Source organism: Scyliorhinus torazame, chromosome 12, assembly GCF_047496885.1.
Source record: "Scyliorhinus torazame isolate Kashiwa2021f chromosome 12, sScyTor2.1, whole genome shotgun sequence".
In the NCBI taxonomy this organism is placed as follows: Eukaryota; Metazoa; Chordata; class Chondrichthyes; order Carcharhiniformes; family Scyliorhinidae; genus Scyliorhinus; species Scyliorhinus torazame.
The window spans coordinates 4,685,285-4,703,872 of NC_092718.1; the positions used below are offsets into that span (position 1 = coordinate 4,685,285).

General features: G+C 45.9%; 1 protein-coding gene across 1 annotated transcript in view; it reads left to right on the forward strand.

The window, feature by feature from the left end:
- The first annotated feature begins 2,186 nt into the window (after positions 1-2,186).
- The window catches only part of LOC140387352 (very-long-chain (3R)-3-hydroxyacyl-CoA dehydratase-like), a 47,748-nt gene continuing 31,346 nt past the window's right edge, over positions 2,187-18,588 (forward strand). The window contains exons 1-2 of the mRNA XM_072470306.1: positions 2,187-2,406; positions 17,338-17,380. Coding sequence (XP_072326407.1) covers positions 2,260-2,406; positions 17,338-17,380 — 190 coding nt within the window. The 5' untranslated portion in view covers positions 2,187-2,259. The remainder of the gene's footprint in view (positions 2,407-17,337; positions 17,381-18,588) is intronic.

An 18,588-nucleotide genomic window follows, 5' to 3' on the forward strand; every position in this document is an offset into this window, starting at 1 on the left:
TGGATCCTCACTGTCTTCAGGGGATGTCCTGGAGGACTGGAGAATAGCCAATGTTGTTCCTCTGTTTAAGAAAGGTAGCAAGGATAATCCAGGGAACTACAGGCCGGTGAGCCTTACTTCAGTGGTAGGGAAATTACTGGAGAGAATTCTTCTAGACAGGATCTACTCCCATTTGGAAGCAAATGGACGTATTAGTGAGAGGCAGCATGGTTTTGTGAAGGGGAGGTTGTGTCTCACTAACTTGTTAGAGTTTTTCGAGGAGGTTACTAAGATGATTGATGCAGGTAGGGCAGTGGATGTTGTCTATATGGACTTCAGTAAGGCCTTTGACAAGGTCCCTCATGGTAGACTAGTACAAAAGGTGAAGTCACATGGGATCAGGGGTGAGCTGGCAAGGTGGATACAGAACTGGCTAGGTCATAGAAGGCAGAGAGTAGCAATGGAAGGATGCTTTTCTAATTGGAGGGCTGTGACCAGTGGTGTTCCACAGGGATCAGTGCTGGGACCTTTGCTGTTTGTCGTATATATAAATGATTTGGAGGAAAATGTAACTGGTCTGATTAGTAAGTTTGCAGACGACGTTGGTGGAATTGCGGATAGCGATGAGGACTGTCAGAGGATACAGCAGGATTTAGATTGTTTGGAGACTTGGGCGGAGAGATGGCAGATGGAGTTTAATCCGGACAAATGTGAGGTAATGCATTTTGGAAGGTCTAATGCAGGTAGGGAATATACAGTGAATGGTAGAACCCTCAAGTGTATTGAAAGTCAGAGAGATCTAGGAGTACAGGTCCACAGGTCACTGAAAGGGGCAACACAGGTGGAGAAGGTAGTCAAGAAGGCATACGGCATGCTTGCCTTCATTGGCCGGGGCATTGAGTATCATAGAATTTACAGTGCAGAAGGAGGCCATTCGGCCCATTGAGTCTGCACCGGCTCTTGGAAAGAGCACCCTACCCAAGGACAACACTTACACCCTATCCCAGTAACCCCACCCAACACTAAGGGCAATTTTGGACACTAAGGGCAATTTATCATGGCCAATCCACCTAACCTGCACATCTTTGGACTGTGGGAGGAAACCGGAACACCCGGAGGAAACCCACGCACACTCCGCACAGACAGTGACCCAAGCCGGAATCGAACCTGGGATCCTGGAGCTGTGAAGCAATTGTGCTATCCACAATGCTACCGTGCTGCATTGTATAAGAATTGGCAAGTCATGTTGCAGCTGTATAGAACCTTAGTTAGGCCACACTTGGAGTATGGTGTTCAATTCTGGTCGCCACACTACTAGAAGGATGTGGAGGCTTTAGAGAGGGTGCAGAAGAGATTTACCAGAATGTTGCCTGGTATGGAGGGTATCAGCTATGAGGAGCGGTTGAATAAACTCGGTTTGTTCTCACTGCAACGAAGGAGGTTGAGGGGCGACCTGATAGAGGTCTACAAAATTATGAGGGGCATAGACAGAGTGGATAGTCAGAGGCTTTTCCCCGGGGTAGAGGGGTCAATTACTAGGGGGCATAGGTTTAAGGTGAGAGGGGCAAGGTTTAGAGTAGATGTACGAGGCACGATTTTTACACAGAGGGTAGTGGGTGCCTGGAACTCGCTGCCGGAGGAGGTGGTGGAAGCAGGGACGATAGTGACATTTAAGGGGCATCTTGACAAATATATGAATAGGATGGGAATAGAGGGATACGGACCCAGGAAGTGTAGAACATTGTAGTTTAGTCGGGCAGCATGGTCGGCGCAGGCTTGGAGGGCCGAAGGGCCTGTTCCTGAGCTGTTCATTTCTTTGTTCTTTGTTCTTATTCTGATTCTCCCTCTGTGTACCTGAACAGGCGCCGGAATGTGGCGACTAGGGGATTTTCACAGTAACTTCATTGCAGTGTGAATGTAAACCTACTTGTGACAATAATGAAGATTATAAACGCCGGGCTGTGTCCATGAGAGGATGATAAAGACATCATTCTGTTTATTTGCCAATAATGTTTCACTGGGATTTCCGGAAATGCAACTTTAAATCCGGGAGACTCCAGGGCAGTCCTGGAGGGTTGGGAACCACCCCGGCGTGTGCGCGAATCGCTTCGTGCGCGCGCCGCGGGAGGGGCGGCCCGGGTCACGCGCGCGCTCCGCGGGAGGGGCGGCGCGGGTCGCGCGCACGTCAGCGTGCAGATTGTTCCAGCAAAGGCGCCGAGCCGCCCGCCCGCCGGGAGCTCAGTGAGCGCGAGCCGCAGCTGAGGGAGGCCGGAGCCGGGGATGGAGCAGCAGGGCCGGGAGCAGGCTGAAGGCAGTCCGAGGCCGGGGCCTCCGCGCCGGGAGCCGGGCCGGAGCCTCACTCCCCATGTGTACTGGGCGCAGAGACACCGCGAACTGTACCTGAGGGTGGACCTGAGCGGAGTACAGGTGGGACCGGGATCACCGGGATCGGGGATTGGGAACACCGCGGAGTACAGGTGGGATCGGGAATACGGGGATTGGGAACACCGGGATTGGGAACACTGGGACCGGGAATACTAGAATGGCAACACGGGAACACTGGGACCGGGATCATCGGGAATACCGGGATCGGGAACACCGGGATTGGGAACACTGGGACCGGGATCATCGGGAATACCGGGATCGGGAACACTGGGATCGGGAACACCGGGATCGGGAAAACTGGGACCGGGATCATCGGGAATACCGGGATCGGGAACACTGGGACCGGGATCATCGGGAATACCGGGATCGCGAACACCGGGATTGGGAACACTGGGACCGGGAACACCAGGATTGGGAATGCCGGGATTGGGGGGACCGGGAATGCTTGGACCGGGACCACTGGGACCGGGAACCTCGGGACCACTGGGACCGGTAACCCCAGGATTGGGGGGGACTGGGAATTCTTGGACTGGGAACACCAGGACTGGGACCAGGAAGACCGGGATTGGGAATGCTGGGAATGGGGCTAGGGAATGGGAATGCAAGTATGTTTTTGTTTTTTCATGGAATGTGGATGCCCCTGGTTAGACGAGCATTTATTGCCCACACCCAGTGCCCTTCAGAAGGTGGTGGTGAGCTGCCTTCTGGAACCGCTGCAGCCTTGAGGTGTAGGTATACCCACTGTGCTGTTAGGGAGGGAGTTCCAGGATGTTGCCCCAGTGACAGTGAAGGTGACTTGGAGGGGAACCTCCAGGTGGTGGGGTTCCCAGGTATCTGCTGCGCTTGTCCTTCGAGACCGGAGTGGTCGTGGGTTTGGAAGGTGTTGTTTAAGCAACCTTGTTGAGTTCATAGATTATAGAACTTACAGTGCACAAGGAGGCCATTCAGCCAATCGAGTCTGCACCGGCCACCCTACCCAAGCCCACACCTCCACTCTATCTCCGTAACCCAGTAACCCCACCAAACCTGTTTGGACACTAAGGGCAATTTAGCATGGCCAATCCACCTAACCTGCAAGTCTTTGGACTGCGGGAGGAAACCAGAGCACCCGGAGGAAACCCACACAGACACAGGGAGAATGTCAGACAGTGACTCAAGCCGGGAATCAACCCGCGACCCTGGTGCTGTGAAGCAACAGTGCTACCCACTGTGCTGCCAGGCAAGTGGAGAGTGTTCCATTACACTCCTGACTTGTGCCACTAGATGGTGGGCATGCTTTGGGCAGTCAGAAGATAGTTATTCGCCATAGGATTCCCAGCTCTGACCTGGTCTTGAATCCGCAGTATTTATACGGCTGGTCCAGTTTCGGTGACCCCCAGGAAGCTGATAGTGGGGGATTCAGCAAAGGCTGGGAATGGGGGCTCAATGATTGGGAATGAAGTGTCAGGATTTGGGAATAGGAGCTGTTAGAAGAGGAGTGAGTGAGTTGTAAGGGATGACTTCGGAATGACATTGGAGCAGTTGAGTGGTAAGATTTGAAAAGAGCTGGATCCATCAGTGAACATTCTTGAACTGGTATTAGGTTCATACAGTTTTACAGTGCAAAAAGAGGCCCTTCGGCCCATTCTGTCTGTGCTGGCCGTCAAGCACCTATCTATTCTCATCCTATTTTTCAGCACTTGGTCCGTATTAAAATGAACTATTGGAATGGGGTTAGGAATGAGATGAGAAGTGTCAGAAATTGGGATTGAAAAGGTACCGGAACTGTCAGGTAGTGAATATGGTAAAGAAATGGGAACAATCAAGAATCGAAACATGGACTGGTTAGGATACAGAGGAGGCCATTCAGCTTTGTCTGCGTCACTCTCTGCAAGAGAAACTTGCTCATTCCCAATCTCCTACTTTTTCCCTGTGGAATTGTCAAGATTTGGACATTGTGTGAAGAATGCAAGCAGTCTGGAAATGGACATGCTTTGTAATCATCCTGGATGGTTTGACCGATGCGAATTAAATGATTGGGTTAGAGCTGGTGAGTTGGATTGAAGGAGGGGGCCGAGTTCTGAGGGGGCCGAGTTCTGAGGTGCGACGGGGTTGTATTACTGATAAAATAAAGGAGGCAATTATCCTTGCAGTGTCCGATAGAATTGCAGCTCCAGCTGCAGTTGATGAATAATATATTGTGTGTTGCACAGAGTAAAATAGCTTTACAAGTTGGCAATGTGCATGCCATTTCTGTAATGGTGTGGAGGTGGCTGATGTTTGGGACACTGAATTTGCTGATGACAGATACATTTTGCTTAATGTACAGATGACTAATTTAAGGAAGATTGATGGCATTAAATGGGATTTGGACCCGTTCAGTTGATGAGCTAAGGAATGGGAGATTAATTTTAATCTAAAGTTAATCTGATGCATTTTGGAATATAAAATATGGGACGTAGACAGTGAGAGCCTTCCATTAGTGAATGTGGGAAAAGAGGAAGAGTGACATTATTGAACATTTGCAGGAGGTATCCAGTGAAAAGTATTATTAACGATGCTATCAGACTGGGCTGGACTGGGATGTGTCACCAGGATGTTTGTCTACAAGTCCATTGTGTTTTGGTCCCTATGTTTATCTCTGCTCGTACCTAAATTGTGACCATACACATCATTGTTTGGTCTTCAAATTATTATGTCCAATTCCATACCCTCAAAATGATGCATGAAGAGGGTTTAGAGAACCGTGAGAAGGATTATTAGATATAAGCATCCATAATAATCTTTATTAGTGTCACAAGTAGGCTTACATTAACACTGCAATGAAGTTACTGTGAAAAGTGTCTAGTAATAATCGCTTATTGTCACAAGTAGGCTTCAACAAAGTTACTGTGAAAAGCCCCTAGTCGCCTGTCTGGGGAAGTCGGTACGGGAATTGAACCCGAGCTGCTGGCATTGTTCTGCATTACAAACCAGCTATTTAGCCCACTGCTAAACCAGCCACATTCCTGTGCCTGTTCGGGTACACAAGGGAGAATTTAGAATAACTAATTCACGTAACAGCACGTCTTTCAGGACTTGTGGGAGGAAATCGGAGCACCCGGAGGAAACGCGCGCAGAGACGAGGAGAACCTGCAGACTCCACACAGATAGTGACCCAATTCGGAAATCAAACCTGGGACCCTGGAGCTGTGAAGCCACAGTGCTAACCACTGTGCTACCATGCTGCCCATTATTTGGTTTATTTTAATGAGTTTTATATCCTCTGGTGACAATTGGTTCTTCCATTTAGTTTGGTTACATTTTGTTCCCCCAAAAACTCGAATATCTAGTTCATGAATAACAAATAACAGTCCTATCTGTTGGAAGAGTGAGTGGAAAGTTACATTAACACTGCAATGAAGTTACTGTGAAAAGCGTAACTGGAAGTGCAAATGAGGGTAAATGGGGTTTCATCAGTTCAGAAGCAAGAGCAGTTAGAATGAATTTTGTAAGTAATGTTCGGCATAAAAGTGTGAAAGTTGCTGGAAATTGATTCTAAGAGTTTTTCTACATTTTTAAGACCAGGATGGTTCATAACAAATAGAACTTTATATTAAATAGAACTTTATATTAAAATAAATAATACTGCCTGAGAAACTCAGCCGGTCAGGCGGAATCTGCGGAGAGAGAAACAGAGTTAATCTTTCGAGTCCACATGGCCCTTGAATTTTATATCGTTGCATTTGAATGAAGTCACTGATGGTTTTGTGAGTTCCCTCTGGTCAAACAAGCTGCAAGATGTTAGGGATGAAGCCCATTGTGTTGCTGGAGAGTTTAATCTTTTAACAGTGAAAATTATCCCAAGGTGCTTAACAGCTGTAATTGGACATAAATGCCAAGCCAATGAACGAAAATTACTCTGGTGACCAAAAGCTCGGTCAAAGAGAAAGGTGTAATATCCGGCATGGGACTTGAGGGGTGCCCCCCCCCTCCCCCTCATTTGCGCCTCAAGAAGCACCAGCCTTGGGAGTGGAGCAAGGCCCAGGATGAGACGTTTATTTAAAACAAAGTGAACAGTGGTTGTCGTCTTCGGGGGTGCTGCTGACACGTTTCGATCCTCTGAAGCCATTATTCGCCACGTGATGCATTGTCGTATGGGATTAGGGCAGTACTGCCTCACCGGAGGCGATGGCCGTGATCGTCTAATCGCCTTTGCCTCACGGATGCTGGCTGCGTCTGCGTGAAAAGACGCTCAAATAATCTTTAATAGAGTCACAAGTAGGCTTACATTGACACTGAAATGAAGTTACTGTAAAAATCCAGAAAAGGAAGATATGGTGGTCATGTTTGGAGTGAAGTGATTTAATCCGTGCATCTAATGGCCTCCATTTGTTTATTGTCACGGACCACAAGAAGTTGTTGGGCCTCTTCGTGAGGACAAGGTGATCCCACTGATTATTTCCGCAAGGATCCAGCGCTCTGCCGTCTTATTGGCTGGTTACTAATACTCTTTTGAGCAGTGCCATTGGGCCCAGATTGCGACTGCTGATGCATTGAGCCATAATCCTCTGCAGACCAAATTCGCAGATTCCCCTAACGGTGGATGAAATGGTCTCTGTCCTGAATTTCAAGGACTCCTTGCCTGTTGCGGCATTGCGTATTCGTAACTGGACACAAACCTGGCCGTACCAAGGTGTGGCATCTGGTGCTATATGGTGGCCAGCATTGACAGCTACCAGAGAGTCGAAGGCTTTCTCCTCTAAGTTCTCCGAGCTGACCATAGAAGTCAATATCCCAGGGTTTTTGTTCCGGCGAAGTACCTTCACAACGGACACGCCGGAGAGCCCAAAATGAAGATGCTGCTGACGCGCACGTCTTGTGGCCGAGTTTGGACATGGAAATCGAGACATTGCCTCCACAGTGCCACATCTGTCAATAGCACCAGGGCAGCATGGTAGCATAGTGGTTAGCACTATGGTTTCACAGCGCCAGGGTCCCGGGTTCGATTCCGGGCTTGGGTCACTGTCTGTGCGGAGTCTGCACGTTCTCCCTGTGTCTGCGTGGGTTTCCTCCGGGTGCTCCGGTTTCCTCCCACAAGTCCCGAAAGACGTGCTATTAGGTAATTTGGACATTCTGAATTCTCCCTCTTGTGTACCCGAACAGGCACCAGAATGTGGCGACTAGGGGATTTTCACAGTATCTTCATTATAGCGTTAATGTAAGCCTACCTGTGACAAAGATTATTATTCTACAATAATAGGATGGAGACGATCACCTCCCAGACGATCTTCGAATGAAATGAAATGAAAATTGCGTATTGTCACAAGTAGGCTTCAAATGAAGTTACTGTGAAAAGCCCACGTTCCTGCAGAGGCTGGTATGGGAATTGAACCCGCGCTGCTGGCCTACATGGGTCTGCTTTAAAAGCCAGCTATTTAGCCCTGTGCTAAACCAGCCCCAGAGCCCTGTGCTAAACCAGCCCCAGTCATTGCGCATTTCTTTTTCCAACTGCACTGGTAATTGGGAGATTTTATTTTTAACAGTATGCAAATGAGTATAGAAACTAGAAGCAGGAGGAGGCCATTCGGCCCCTCGAGCCTGCTCCCCCATTCATTGTGATCATGGCTGATCATCAAGTTCGACACCCTGATCTCACACCCCCCCCCCCCCCCCCCCCATATCCCTTGATCCCTTTAGCCCCAAGAGCGAGATCTAATTCCTTGAAATTACACAATGTTCTAACCTCAACTATTTTCTGTGGTAGCGAATTCCACTGATTCCCCGCTCTCTGGGTGAAGAAATTTCTCCTCACCTCAGTTTTAAAAAGTTTACCCTTTATCCTCAAACTATGACCCCTAGTTCTGGACACCCCCACCATCGGGAACATTCTTTCTGAATCTATTGAAACATTGAAATAGCAAAATAACAAAAATTAAAAGGGAAAAAAAAACAGGGATTGACAGGTGGGGGGCAAGTTAAAGTGGTGCATTCGGAATTCGATAAGTGAACCAGTTGCATTTGCTGCATATTTAATTATAGTTCTCGTTATAAATAAAAAGTCATTGTGTTTAAACTTATAAACCTGGTGACTAATTATTAGGCAGCCAAGGGCCAAAGACTTTGGTATTTTTCTAAGAATTAAATTCACTTGTGTCTGCTTCTCAAACACACTTTTTAATGAGTAACGGGAGAAAACATGATTGGTTAGATGAAGTTGGGTAGGAGGAGGATTGTGTGGAACATAATGATGGTGTAAACCATTGCTTCAGAATCCAAAACTGTGACATTGTGTTTCAATAAAAGCAAAACTATTTCTCTTGTGTCCTTACACTTTCAATCCACTTCCAGGACTTCCGACATAACATCTGCAAATCCCTGCCAGAATTCCCTCCGTTTCGGACATGCCCAAAACATATGAACATGGTTGGCCGGGCTACCCCCACACCGCCCACATCTGTCCTCCTCCTCCTCCTCGAAGAACCTACTCATTGGGGCTACCGTCATGTGGGCCCTGTGGACTACCTTGAACTGAAAGAAGCTAAGTCTAGCACAGGACGAGGATGCATTTGCCCTTTTCAAGGCTTTTTCCCACAGTTCAGATTCCAGCTCTCCTCCTAGCTCCTCTTCCCATTTCCTCTTCACCTCTCTGATAGGGGCCCCTTCCCACTCTAACAATTCCCTGTATATGTCCGAAACCTTCCCATCTCCAACCCCTGTTTTTTTTAATATAAATTTAGAGTACCCAATTCATTTTTTTCCAATTAAGGGGCAATTTAGCATGCTCAATCCACCTACCTTGCACATCTTTGGGTTGTGGGAGTGAAACCCACGCAAACACGGGGAGAATGTGCAAACTCCACACGGACAGTGACCCAGAGCCGGGATCGAACCTGGGACCTCGGTGCCGTGAGACTGCAGTGCTACCACTGCGCCACCGTGCTGCCCCAACCCCTGTTTTTGACAGTACTTTATCCTGTAGTCCCCTCGGGGAGGCGAGGAAAGCTTGGGGCCTGTCTCCGTACAAAGTCCCGCACTTGAAGATACCGAAACCTGTTCCCACCTGGCAAATCAAACTCCTCCTCTAATGTGTCCAAGAACGGAAATCCCTCCTGGATGAATAGATCCCCAAACCTCTCAATCCCTACCCCCTGCCGTACCTTAAAGCCCCCATCCAGCCCCCCCCCCCCCCCGACAAACCGGTGATTGTCACAGATCGGTGACCACACTGACTCGTATGCTGTCTCCATTGCCCCCACACCCTCGGGGCTGCCATCACCACAGGACTTGTGGAGTACCGAGCCGGCGAGAATGCCAGGGGTGCCATCAGTAAAGCCTTTGCAGGATGTTGCCTCCATCCGCTCCCAGACCGACCCCTCCCCCACTACCCACTTCCTGACCATCGATATGTTGGCAGCCCAGTAATAGTTAATAAAGCTCAGGAGAGCCAATCCCCCTTCCCCGCGGGCCCGTTCCAGGAGTGTCCTCTTTACTCTTGGGGTTTTACCCGCCCATAGAAATGAAATGAAATGATAATCGCTTATTGTCACAAGTAGGCTTCAAATGAAGTTACTGTGAAAAGCCCCTAGTCGCCACGTTCCGGCGCCTGTTCAGGGAGACTGGTACGGAAATTAAACCGTGCTGCTGGCCTGCCTGGGTCTGCATTAAAAGCCAGCTCTTTAGCTTTGTACCTCTATATCGCCACATTCATACTTCTGAAAAAAGCCTTTGGGACAAAGATCGGGAGAGACTAAAAAGAAAAGCAGTCTCGGAAGGACAGTCATCTTCACCGTCTGAACCCTCCCCACCAGCGTCAGTGGGAGCATGTCCCTTCTCATTTGATCCACTACTTTGCCCAAATGTAACTTGTGAAGCTGCCCCCAATCCTTGGCCACTTGAATCCCCAGATACCTAAAACTCTTCCCAACCACTTTAAAAGGTAGCTCCTTCAGCCTCCTTTCCTGCCCCCGTGCTTGAATCACAAACATCTAGCTTTTTTCCATATTTAACTTATAGCCTGAAAATCGCCCAAATTCTCCTAATACCTCCATGATTTCGGTCATCCCCCCCCTCCCAAGAATTATCTAATTAATCCCACTTTCCTGCTGTTTCCCACCAGTCCTGCAAATGTTTCCATAGAACCATAGAATAGAACCATAGAATACCTACAGTGCAGAAGGAAGCCATTCGGCATTTCAAGTCCGCACTGGCCCTGCACCCTACCAGGGCACACTCGACTGCCCTATCCTCGTAACCCCACCTAACCTACCGGTCAATTTTATCATGGCCAATCCATCTAACCTGCACATCTTTGGACTGTGGGAGGAAACCAGAGCACCCGGAGGAAACCCACACAGACACGGGGAGAAAGTGCAAACTCCACACAGACAGCCACCCGAGGCTGGAATTCAACCCGGGTCCCTGGCGCTGTGAGGCAGCAGTGCTAACCACTGTGCCACCATGTCGCCTGTTTCCATTTCAATTAATTTTGCTGTTTGTTCCCTTTTGAAAGTTACATTTGAATCTGTTTCTACCTCCCTTTCAGGCAACATATTCCACATCATAACAGTTCATACATTAATTGAAATGACAGCACAATTTCCTATATCTCCCTCATGACACATGGTTGTCCAATGCTAACCCTTTAGAAGTCAGCATGAGAAATGGGACTGTCACTACACTGATGGTGTTACGTACAACCCTGCCTCAGCCCCAAAACTTCATGTTTCACGCTGTCTCAGTGGGTGAATCGTATCAGCTACTGGGTACAAGAGTTTGGCTACTGAAAAGAGAGAGAGAGCAAAGTAATGTTCCACTTTGCAGGTAACTTTCAGTATTTGATTGCTGGTGTGCTATGTAAATTGTCTTTTTGCTCAGTATTTTACATTGTCATTGTGGGTGATGTTTTTGAGATACAAGAAGCCATAACCCTTTCGCACTCACGCCAAAAACCTCACAAGGCTGAAGCTGAGAGCTCTTGTTAATGCATAGTTTTCTGAAGCTCTTAAGATAGGAAAATGCGATTATTTTTGACCTGTTATAATATGGAATGTGTTGCCTGAAAGGGAGGTAGAAACCGATTCTAATGTAACTTTCAAAACGGAACAGGATAAAGAATTGAAAGGAAAACATTTGCAGGACTGTTGGGAAACAGCAGGAATTTGGGTTTAATTAGATCATTCTTTAACACAACCAGCACAGATTAAATGGACCAAATGGCCTTCTGTGCCAAATGATTCTTGTATGGATTAGTACTTCCAATGTAAAGAGGATCTTCTTGGTGAAAGACCTCCTGTTACTGGGAAAAATGTTGCATTGAATTCCTTGTCTTGAGCTCCACTAAAGGTTTGGAAACAGCCAGTTTCCAAACCTCAGCGACAGGTTCATCAGCAAAAGATCATTTATTTCCTTTGCGTCGTTCTGTTGTCAAACTTGTAACTGGTAGATTTTGAGTGTAACGAGTAGAAATAATCCTTTTCGTACCTCCAAAAATCCCTGACTTGAAAATAGAAAGTTCATCAGCGATAGTTAGCAGAGGTGTGGATACCTATACTTGTCAATCCTTTCAGTATTTGATGTTCAGTTCATTCAAAAGGAACATGAGTTGTGAAAATAATTTCACTCTCACAGTTGGAGGCAGGGTTTGCAAGTTATGGAAATCAGATCCTGCTCAGCAACACTTGCAGACAGTGCAAGTATTATATGTTTTTTCATTTGATTGCCATAGACTGAGCGTACAGTTATAGGAGTGGTGAAATATGCAAAGATAATTTTAATGGGAGACTGAACACTGGCAAAGAGTTTCGGCTTCGGGAAGAATTAGCGAACTGGCCTCCAACTGAACTCAAAATTGTGCTTGTTTTCAAGAGTTTCTGCTCCATTAGTATTAGTAAAGAAATGGTTTTGGGGAAATTACTGTGATTGAAGGTGGACAGAACTCCAGGGCCTGATAATCGTCATCTGAGAGTACTTATGGAAGTGGTCCTAGAAATAGTAGATCCATTGGTGGTAATTTTCCAAAATTCTTTGGACTCTGGAGTGGTTCCTACAGATTGGAGGGTAGCGAATGTGACCCAGCTCTTCAAAAAGGGAGGTAAGTAGAAAACGGGGAGTGCAGCAAAGATTTAGACCAGTGAGCCTAACGTCAGTAGTGGGAAGTTGCTGAAGTCCATTATCAAGGATTTCATAGCACAGCATTTGGAAAGCAGTGATATAATCAGGCAAAGTCAACATAAGAACTAGGAGCAGGAGTCGGCCATCTGGCCCCTCGAGCCTGCTCCACCATTCAATGAGATCATGGCTGATCTTTTTGTGGACTCAGCTCCACTTTCTGGCCCGAACACCGTAACCCTTAATCCCTTTATTCTTCAAAAAACTATCTATCTTTATCTTAAAATTAATGAAGGAGCCTGAAGTGCTTCACTGGGCAAGGAATTCCATAGATTCACAACCCTTCGGGTGAAGAAGTTTGGATTTACGAAAGGAAAATCATGCTTGACAAATCTACAAGAATTCTTTGAAGATGTAACTAGTAGGGTTGACCAGCGAGAACCGGTGGATGTGGTTTATTTAGACCTTCAGAAGGCCTTCGACAAGGTCTCACATAGCAGATTAATATGTAAAGTTAAAGCGCATGGGGTTGTTGGTAGTGACTTGGATATGGATAAAAAGCTGGTTAGCAGACAGGAAGCAAAAAGTTGAAATAAATGGGTCTTTGTCTGATTGGTAGGCAGTGACTACTGGGGTAACGCAGGGATCTTTGCTGGGACCCCAACTGTTCACATATATTAATGATTTGGACAAGGGAACTAAATGCATGATCTCCAAATTTGTGGGTGGGAGGGTGAGCTGTGAGGAGGATGCAGAGATGCTTCAGCGGGATTTGGACAGGCTGAGTGAGTGGGCATATGCATGGCAGACACAGTATAATGTGGATAGATGCGAGGTTATCCACTTTAGTAGCAAAAATAGGAAAGCTGATTATTATTTGAGTGGGTGTAAATTGAAAGAGGCGGATACTCAGCAAGACCTTGGCATCCTTGTGCATCAGGCACTGAAAGTAAGCGCGCAGGTACAGCAGTCAGTAAAGAAGGCAAATGATATGTTGGCCTTCATAGCGAGAGGATTTGAGTCTAGGAATAGGGATGTTTTACGGCAATTGTATCGGGCATTGGTGAGGCCACACCTGGAGTATTGTGTGCAGCTTTGGTGTCCTTACCTGAGGAAGGATGTTCTTGCTGTGGAGGGAGTGCAGCGAAGGTTTACCAGGCTGATTCCTGGGATGGCGAGACTGTCATACAAGGAGAGACTAAATCAGTTAGGATTATATTCATTGGAATTTAGAAGCGTGAGAGGGGATCTCATAGAAATGTATAAAATTCTAACAGGATTAGACATGGTAGATACAGAAAGAATGTTCCGGGGAGAGGGGGGGGGGTGCGGAGAATCAGATCATGGATGATCAGCCATGATCATAAAGGGACGAATGGCCTCCTCCTATTTTTATGTTTCTATACTCTGTTTAGATAATTTTTTGTTCTAATTAAGGGGTAATTTAGTGTGGCCAATCCACCTACCCTGCACATCTTTGGGTTGTGGGGATGTGACCCACGTATGTTCAGATCATTAATGTACACCTCAAACAGCAAGGACCCAGCACCAATCCCTGTGGTATCCCACTGGACAAGTGTTTCCAGACAGAAAAACAATCTTCGACCATTACCCTCCGCCTCCTGCCACAAAGCCAATTTTGGATCCAATTTGGAAAATTGCCCTGGATCCCATGGGCTCTTACCACCTTGACCAGTTTCCCAGGAAAGACCTTACGTTTAATATTAAGAGCCTCATTGAAGGACTGCAAAGGAGGGCAATTTTAGCAGAAAGTCATGGTAATCATTTTGAACTGAGGGTGTGGCCAGTTTTATTATATACTATCCTTTTTAAACCAACATAAAAGATAAAACAGGGACGCAATTCGCACGGACATAACCGGTGCATGAAATTCCCTGATGTCGGCGCTAATTTGACCAATTTTGGACCAATTGCTCTGGAAATATCAGCGTATTCCGATGGAAACTGAGCCCCCCGTGTTTAAAATAATGCAATGTATTATAGTAAATGCATATATTCAGGGCTGACAGAAGGACAGTTTTGTGGATTAAAGTAAGGATAGGCATATTCCATAGACTGGAAATCTGGACAGTGGGGAGAAACTAGGTACTTCCCATCGGAAAAGGAGGAACAAGCAGGAAAAGTCACCCAGGCTCATACTTGCGTTGCTGTGAAATGGGGTGAATTTTTATTATATTTCATATAAATTTAGATAGTGGAATTTATTAAAGTTGGGTTCAGCTGAATGACTTTATCTCTGTGCATGATCCACATACTAGGCTGGATCCTCCATCTAGCTAGGGGATTTTCACAGTAACTTCATTGCGGTGTTAATGTAAGCCTACTTGTGACAATAATAAAAGTTATTATAGCTCCAATGTGTCACTAAATTCTCTGGAAACGATTGATGTGTGGGTGGCTGATCTTCGAAATTTCAAAGTGTGAATTGCGAAGGTGAAGGATAAGCAGGCTAATTCATTATCTACGATGGTTAAATAACGGAAGGGTGTTTCAGAGAACAGACTTGAGTCTCAACGTCAACATCTGTGACATGAAAGATTAATTTTTGGTCGAAAGGTCTGCCCTAGCTGCTCAGTTTTAGTTTAGCATTTACAGATTCTCTGTCTGGATTCAGTCCAGTAATTGATCTAAAATTGTTTTACCCAAATATTTATTCTGAAACTAATTGTATAAGAAAAATATTTTAATTGCTTGCAGACAAATTCTACCTTTATTGTTTTACATGCCATTTCAATTTTTTGTCTTAGATCTTATGCTCCCCACTCACCTTTGTCCCCCTCCAAGATGAGCAGGAATGCAGACACCTTGTAATGGCATTGTAAACCTTATTGAGTAGCATTGGCATGTTGCTGGTCCTGATCTGATTTACAGAAATATTGCTTTAAATGTTTTTGTTTGTTGCTTGTACATTTGTAATTTATTTATTTTTTCTGTTAAAGAACATCAATTGATTTTGAGACTAAACTTGCTCAGAATATAAAAACAGACAGTAAAAGTTTCTACAAATATTTAAAACAAAAAACAGTGGCTAAGGTAAATATTGGTTCTTTAGAGGATGAGAAGGGAGATTTAATAATGGGAGATGAGGAAATGGCTGAGGAACTGAACAGGTTTTTTGGGTCGGTTTTCACAGTGGAAGACACAAATAACATGCCAGTGACTGATGGAAATGAGGCTATGCCAGCTGAGGACCTTGAGAGGATTGTTATCACTAAGGAAGTGGTGATGGGCAAGCTAATGAGGCGAAAGGTAGACAAGTCTCCTGGCCCTGATGGAATGCATCCCAGAGTGCTAAAAGAGATGGCTAGGGATATTGCAAATGCACTAGTGATAATTTATCAAAATTCACTAGACTCTGGGGTCTTGGATTGGAAATTAGCAAAGGTGACACCACTGTTTAAAAAAGGAGGTCGGCAGAAAGGGGGTAATTATAGGCCAGTTAGCTTAACTTCGGTAGTAGGGAAGATGCTGGAATCTATCATCAAGGAAGAAATAGCGAGGCATCTGGGTGGAAATTGTCCCATTGGGCAGACGCAGTTGTGGGTTCATAAAGGGCAGGTCATGCCTAACTAATTTAGTGGAATTTTTTGAGGGCATTACCAGTGCGGTAGATAACGGGGAGCCAATGGATGTGGTATATCTGGATTTCCAGAAAGCTTTTGACAAGGTGCCACACAAAAAATTGCTGCATAAGATAAAGATGCATGGCATTAAGGGTAAAGTAGTAGCACGAATAGAGGATTGGTTAATTAATAGAAAGCAAAGAGTGGGGATTAATGGGTGTTTCTCTGGTTGGCAATCAGTAGCTAGTGGTGTCCCTCAGGGATCAGTGTTGGGCCCACAATTGTTCACAATTTACAGAGATGATTTGGAGTTGGGGTCCAAGGGCAATGTGTCCAAGTTTGCAGACGACACTAAGATGAGTGGTAAAGCAAAAAGTGCAAATACTGGAAGTCTGCAGAGGGATTTGGATAGGTTAAGTGAATGGGCTAGGGTCTGGCAGATGGAATACAATGTTGACAAATGTGAGGTTATCCATTTTGGTAGGAATAATAGCAAAAGGAATTATTATTTAAATGATAAAATATTAAAACATGCCGCTGTGCAGAGAGACCTGGGTGTGCTAGTGCATGAGTCGCAAAAAGTTGGTTAACAGGTGATTAAGAAGGCAAATGGAATTCATTGCTAGAGGGATGGAGTTTAAGACTGGGGAGGTTATGCTGCAATTGTATAAGGTGTTAGTGAGGCCACACCTGGAGTATTGTGTTCAGTTTTGGTCTCCTTACCTGAGAAAGGACGTACTGGCGCTGGAGGATGTGCAGAGGAGGTTCACTAGGTTAATCCCAGAGTTGAAGGGGTTGGATTACGAGGAGAGGTTGAGTAGACTGGGACTGTACTCATTGGAATTTAGAAGGATGCGGGGGGATCTTATAGAGACGTATACAATTATGAAGGGAATAGATAGGATAGATGCGGGCAGGTTGTTTCCACTGGCGGGTGAAAGCAGAACTACGGGGCATAGCCTCAAAATAAGGGGAATTAGATTTAGGACTGAGCTTAGGAGGAACTTCTTCACCCAAAGGGTTGTGAATCTATGGAATTCCTTGCCCAGTGAAGCACTTGAGGCTCCTTCATTAAATGTTTTCAAGATAAAGATAGATAGTTTTTTGAAGAATAAAGGGATTAAGGGTTATGGTTTTCGGGCCGGAAAGTGGAGCTGAGTCCAAAAAAGTTCAGCCATGATCTCATTGAATGGCGGAGCAGGCTCGAGGGGCCAGATGGCCGACTCCTGCTCCTCGTTCTTATGTTCTTATGAATTGCAAGCAGAGTAGACCTGAGAAAATCCTGTCCGTTTAACTGGTGACTTGTTCTCTCTTTCAACAGAAACCTGATATCAAGATCACTGAAAACACCCTCTCATTCAGAGGTAAGATTGTAATGCTCATCTTTTTCTGTTGTGTAAACAGAAGTCAAAACTCAAATGGTTGGATTATAAACTAATTTGTTTCCTGATCAAAGAAAAACAATGGCACTGTTTTGTAACATTTCCGATGGGTGCTGGTGTTTAGCTGCTGACAGGATCTTGTTGTAAACAAATTGTTCTGATAAACTGAGATCAAACTCGGGTCCTCAATGCCGTAGACAGCAGTGCTAACCACCGTGCCGCCCCAACATCGTGTACAACTGTAGCGTAGCTTGCCTGCTTTTAGATTCCATTCTGCTTTTAATAAATGACAACATTCCATTTATCTTCCAAATCAGCTGCAAAAGATCGAATATAGTCTTCAGGTGAAGTGAGATTAGAGGATCAGGTTGAGTGTGGAGTAGATGTCACATTCTGTCCTTATTTTCGTGTAATATACTTTTGTTTGAAATTAGTTAAATTGCAAAGTTTAGTGCAACAGGCTGAGAAACTGAAATGCAAATAGTCAGGGGGGGATCAGGCCTTTACAAGAGGGCAGCAGAGTGGAGCTGCTGATTGGCTGTTGCGGGAAAATTTGCATCAGTGCATTGCGGTCACTGTATCCAGAACGTGTACCTGAGCAAGACACCCTCCGTGTTCAAGTGAAGGCAAGCATCCAGCAGAGGGCAGCAGAGTGGAGCTGCTGATTGGCTGTTGCGGGGATAATTTGCATCAGTGCATTGCGATCACTGTATCTAGAATGTGGTTTGTGGAGGAGCTGTTGTCAAGTGACAGTTAAACCCCAAACAGTTCTTCAGTGTTTCCCTCCCTACCTCCTCTAACCAAAAAAACCCCAATCACTGTAAGGATCCCGACCCAGTAAAGATCAAGAGGGAGACTCGAGGGCAGGTAGAAGTGGAAAGAAGTTGAAACGTGACGTCACAACCTGCAGGTAAGTGATTGGCTGGTGACTGGTAAATAGTTTTTCTTTTCCCTGAGGTGATCTCGTGTGGGGTGCAGTTGTTGCTGAGTGAGTGCTTGCTGAGAAGGGGAGTAAATTAAAAAAAAAAACTTATTGTTGGGAGTTTCCAGCTGAATCCGGTCAGAGTGAGGACAGAGTGACTGCTGGGTAAGTCGTAAAGATGTAAATTGTTTGCGCGTGTTTTCAGAATCCTTAAGGGGGAGGGGGAACAGTCACAAGTCGTGGTACACGTCGGTACCAACGACATAGG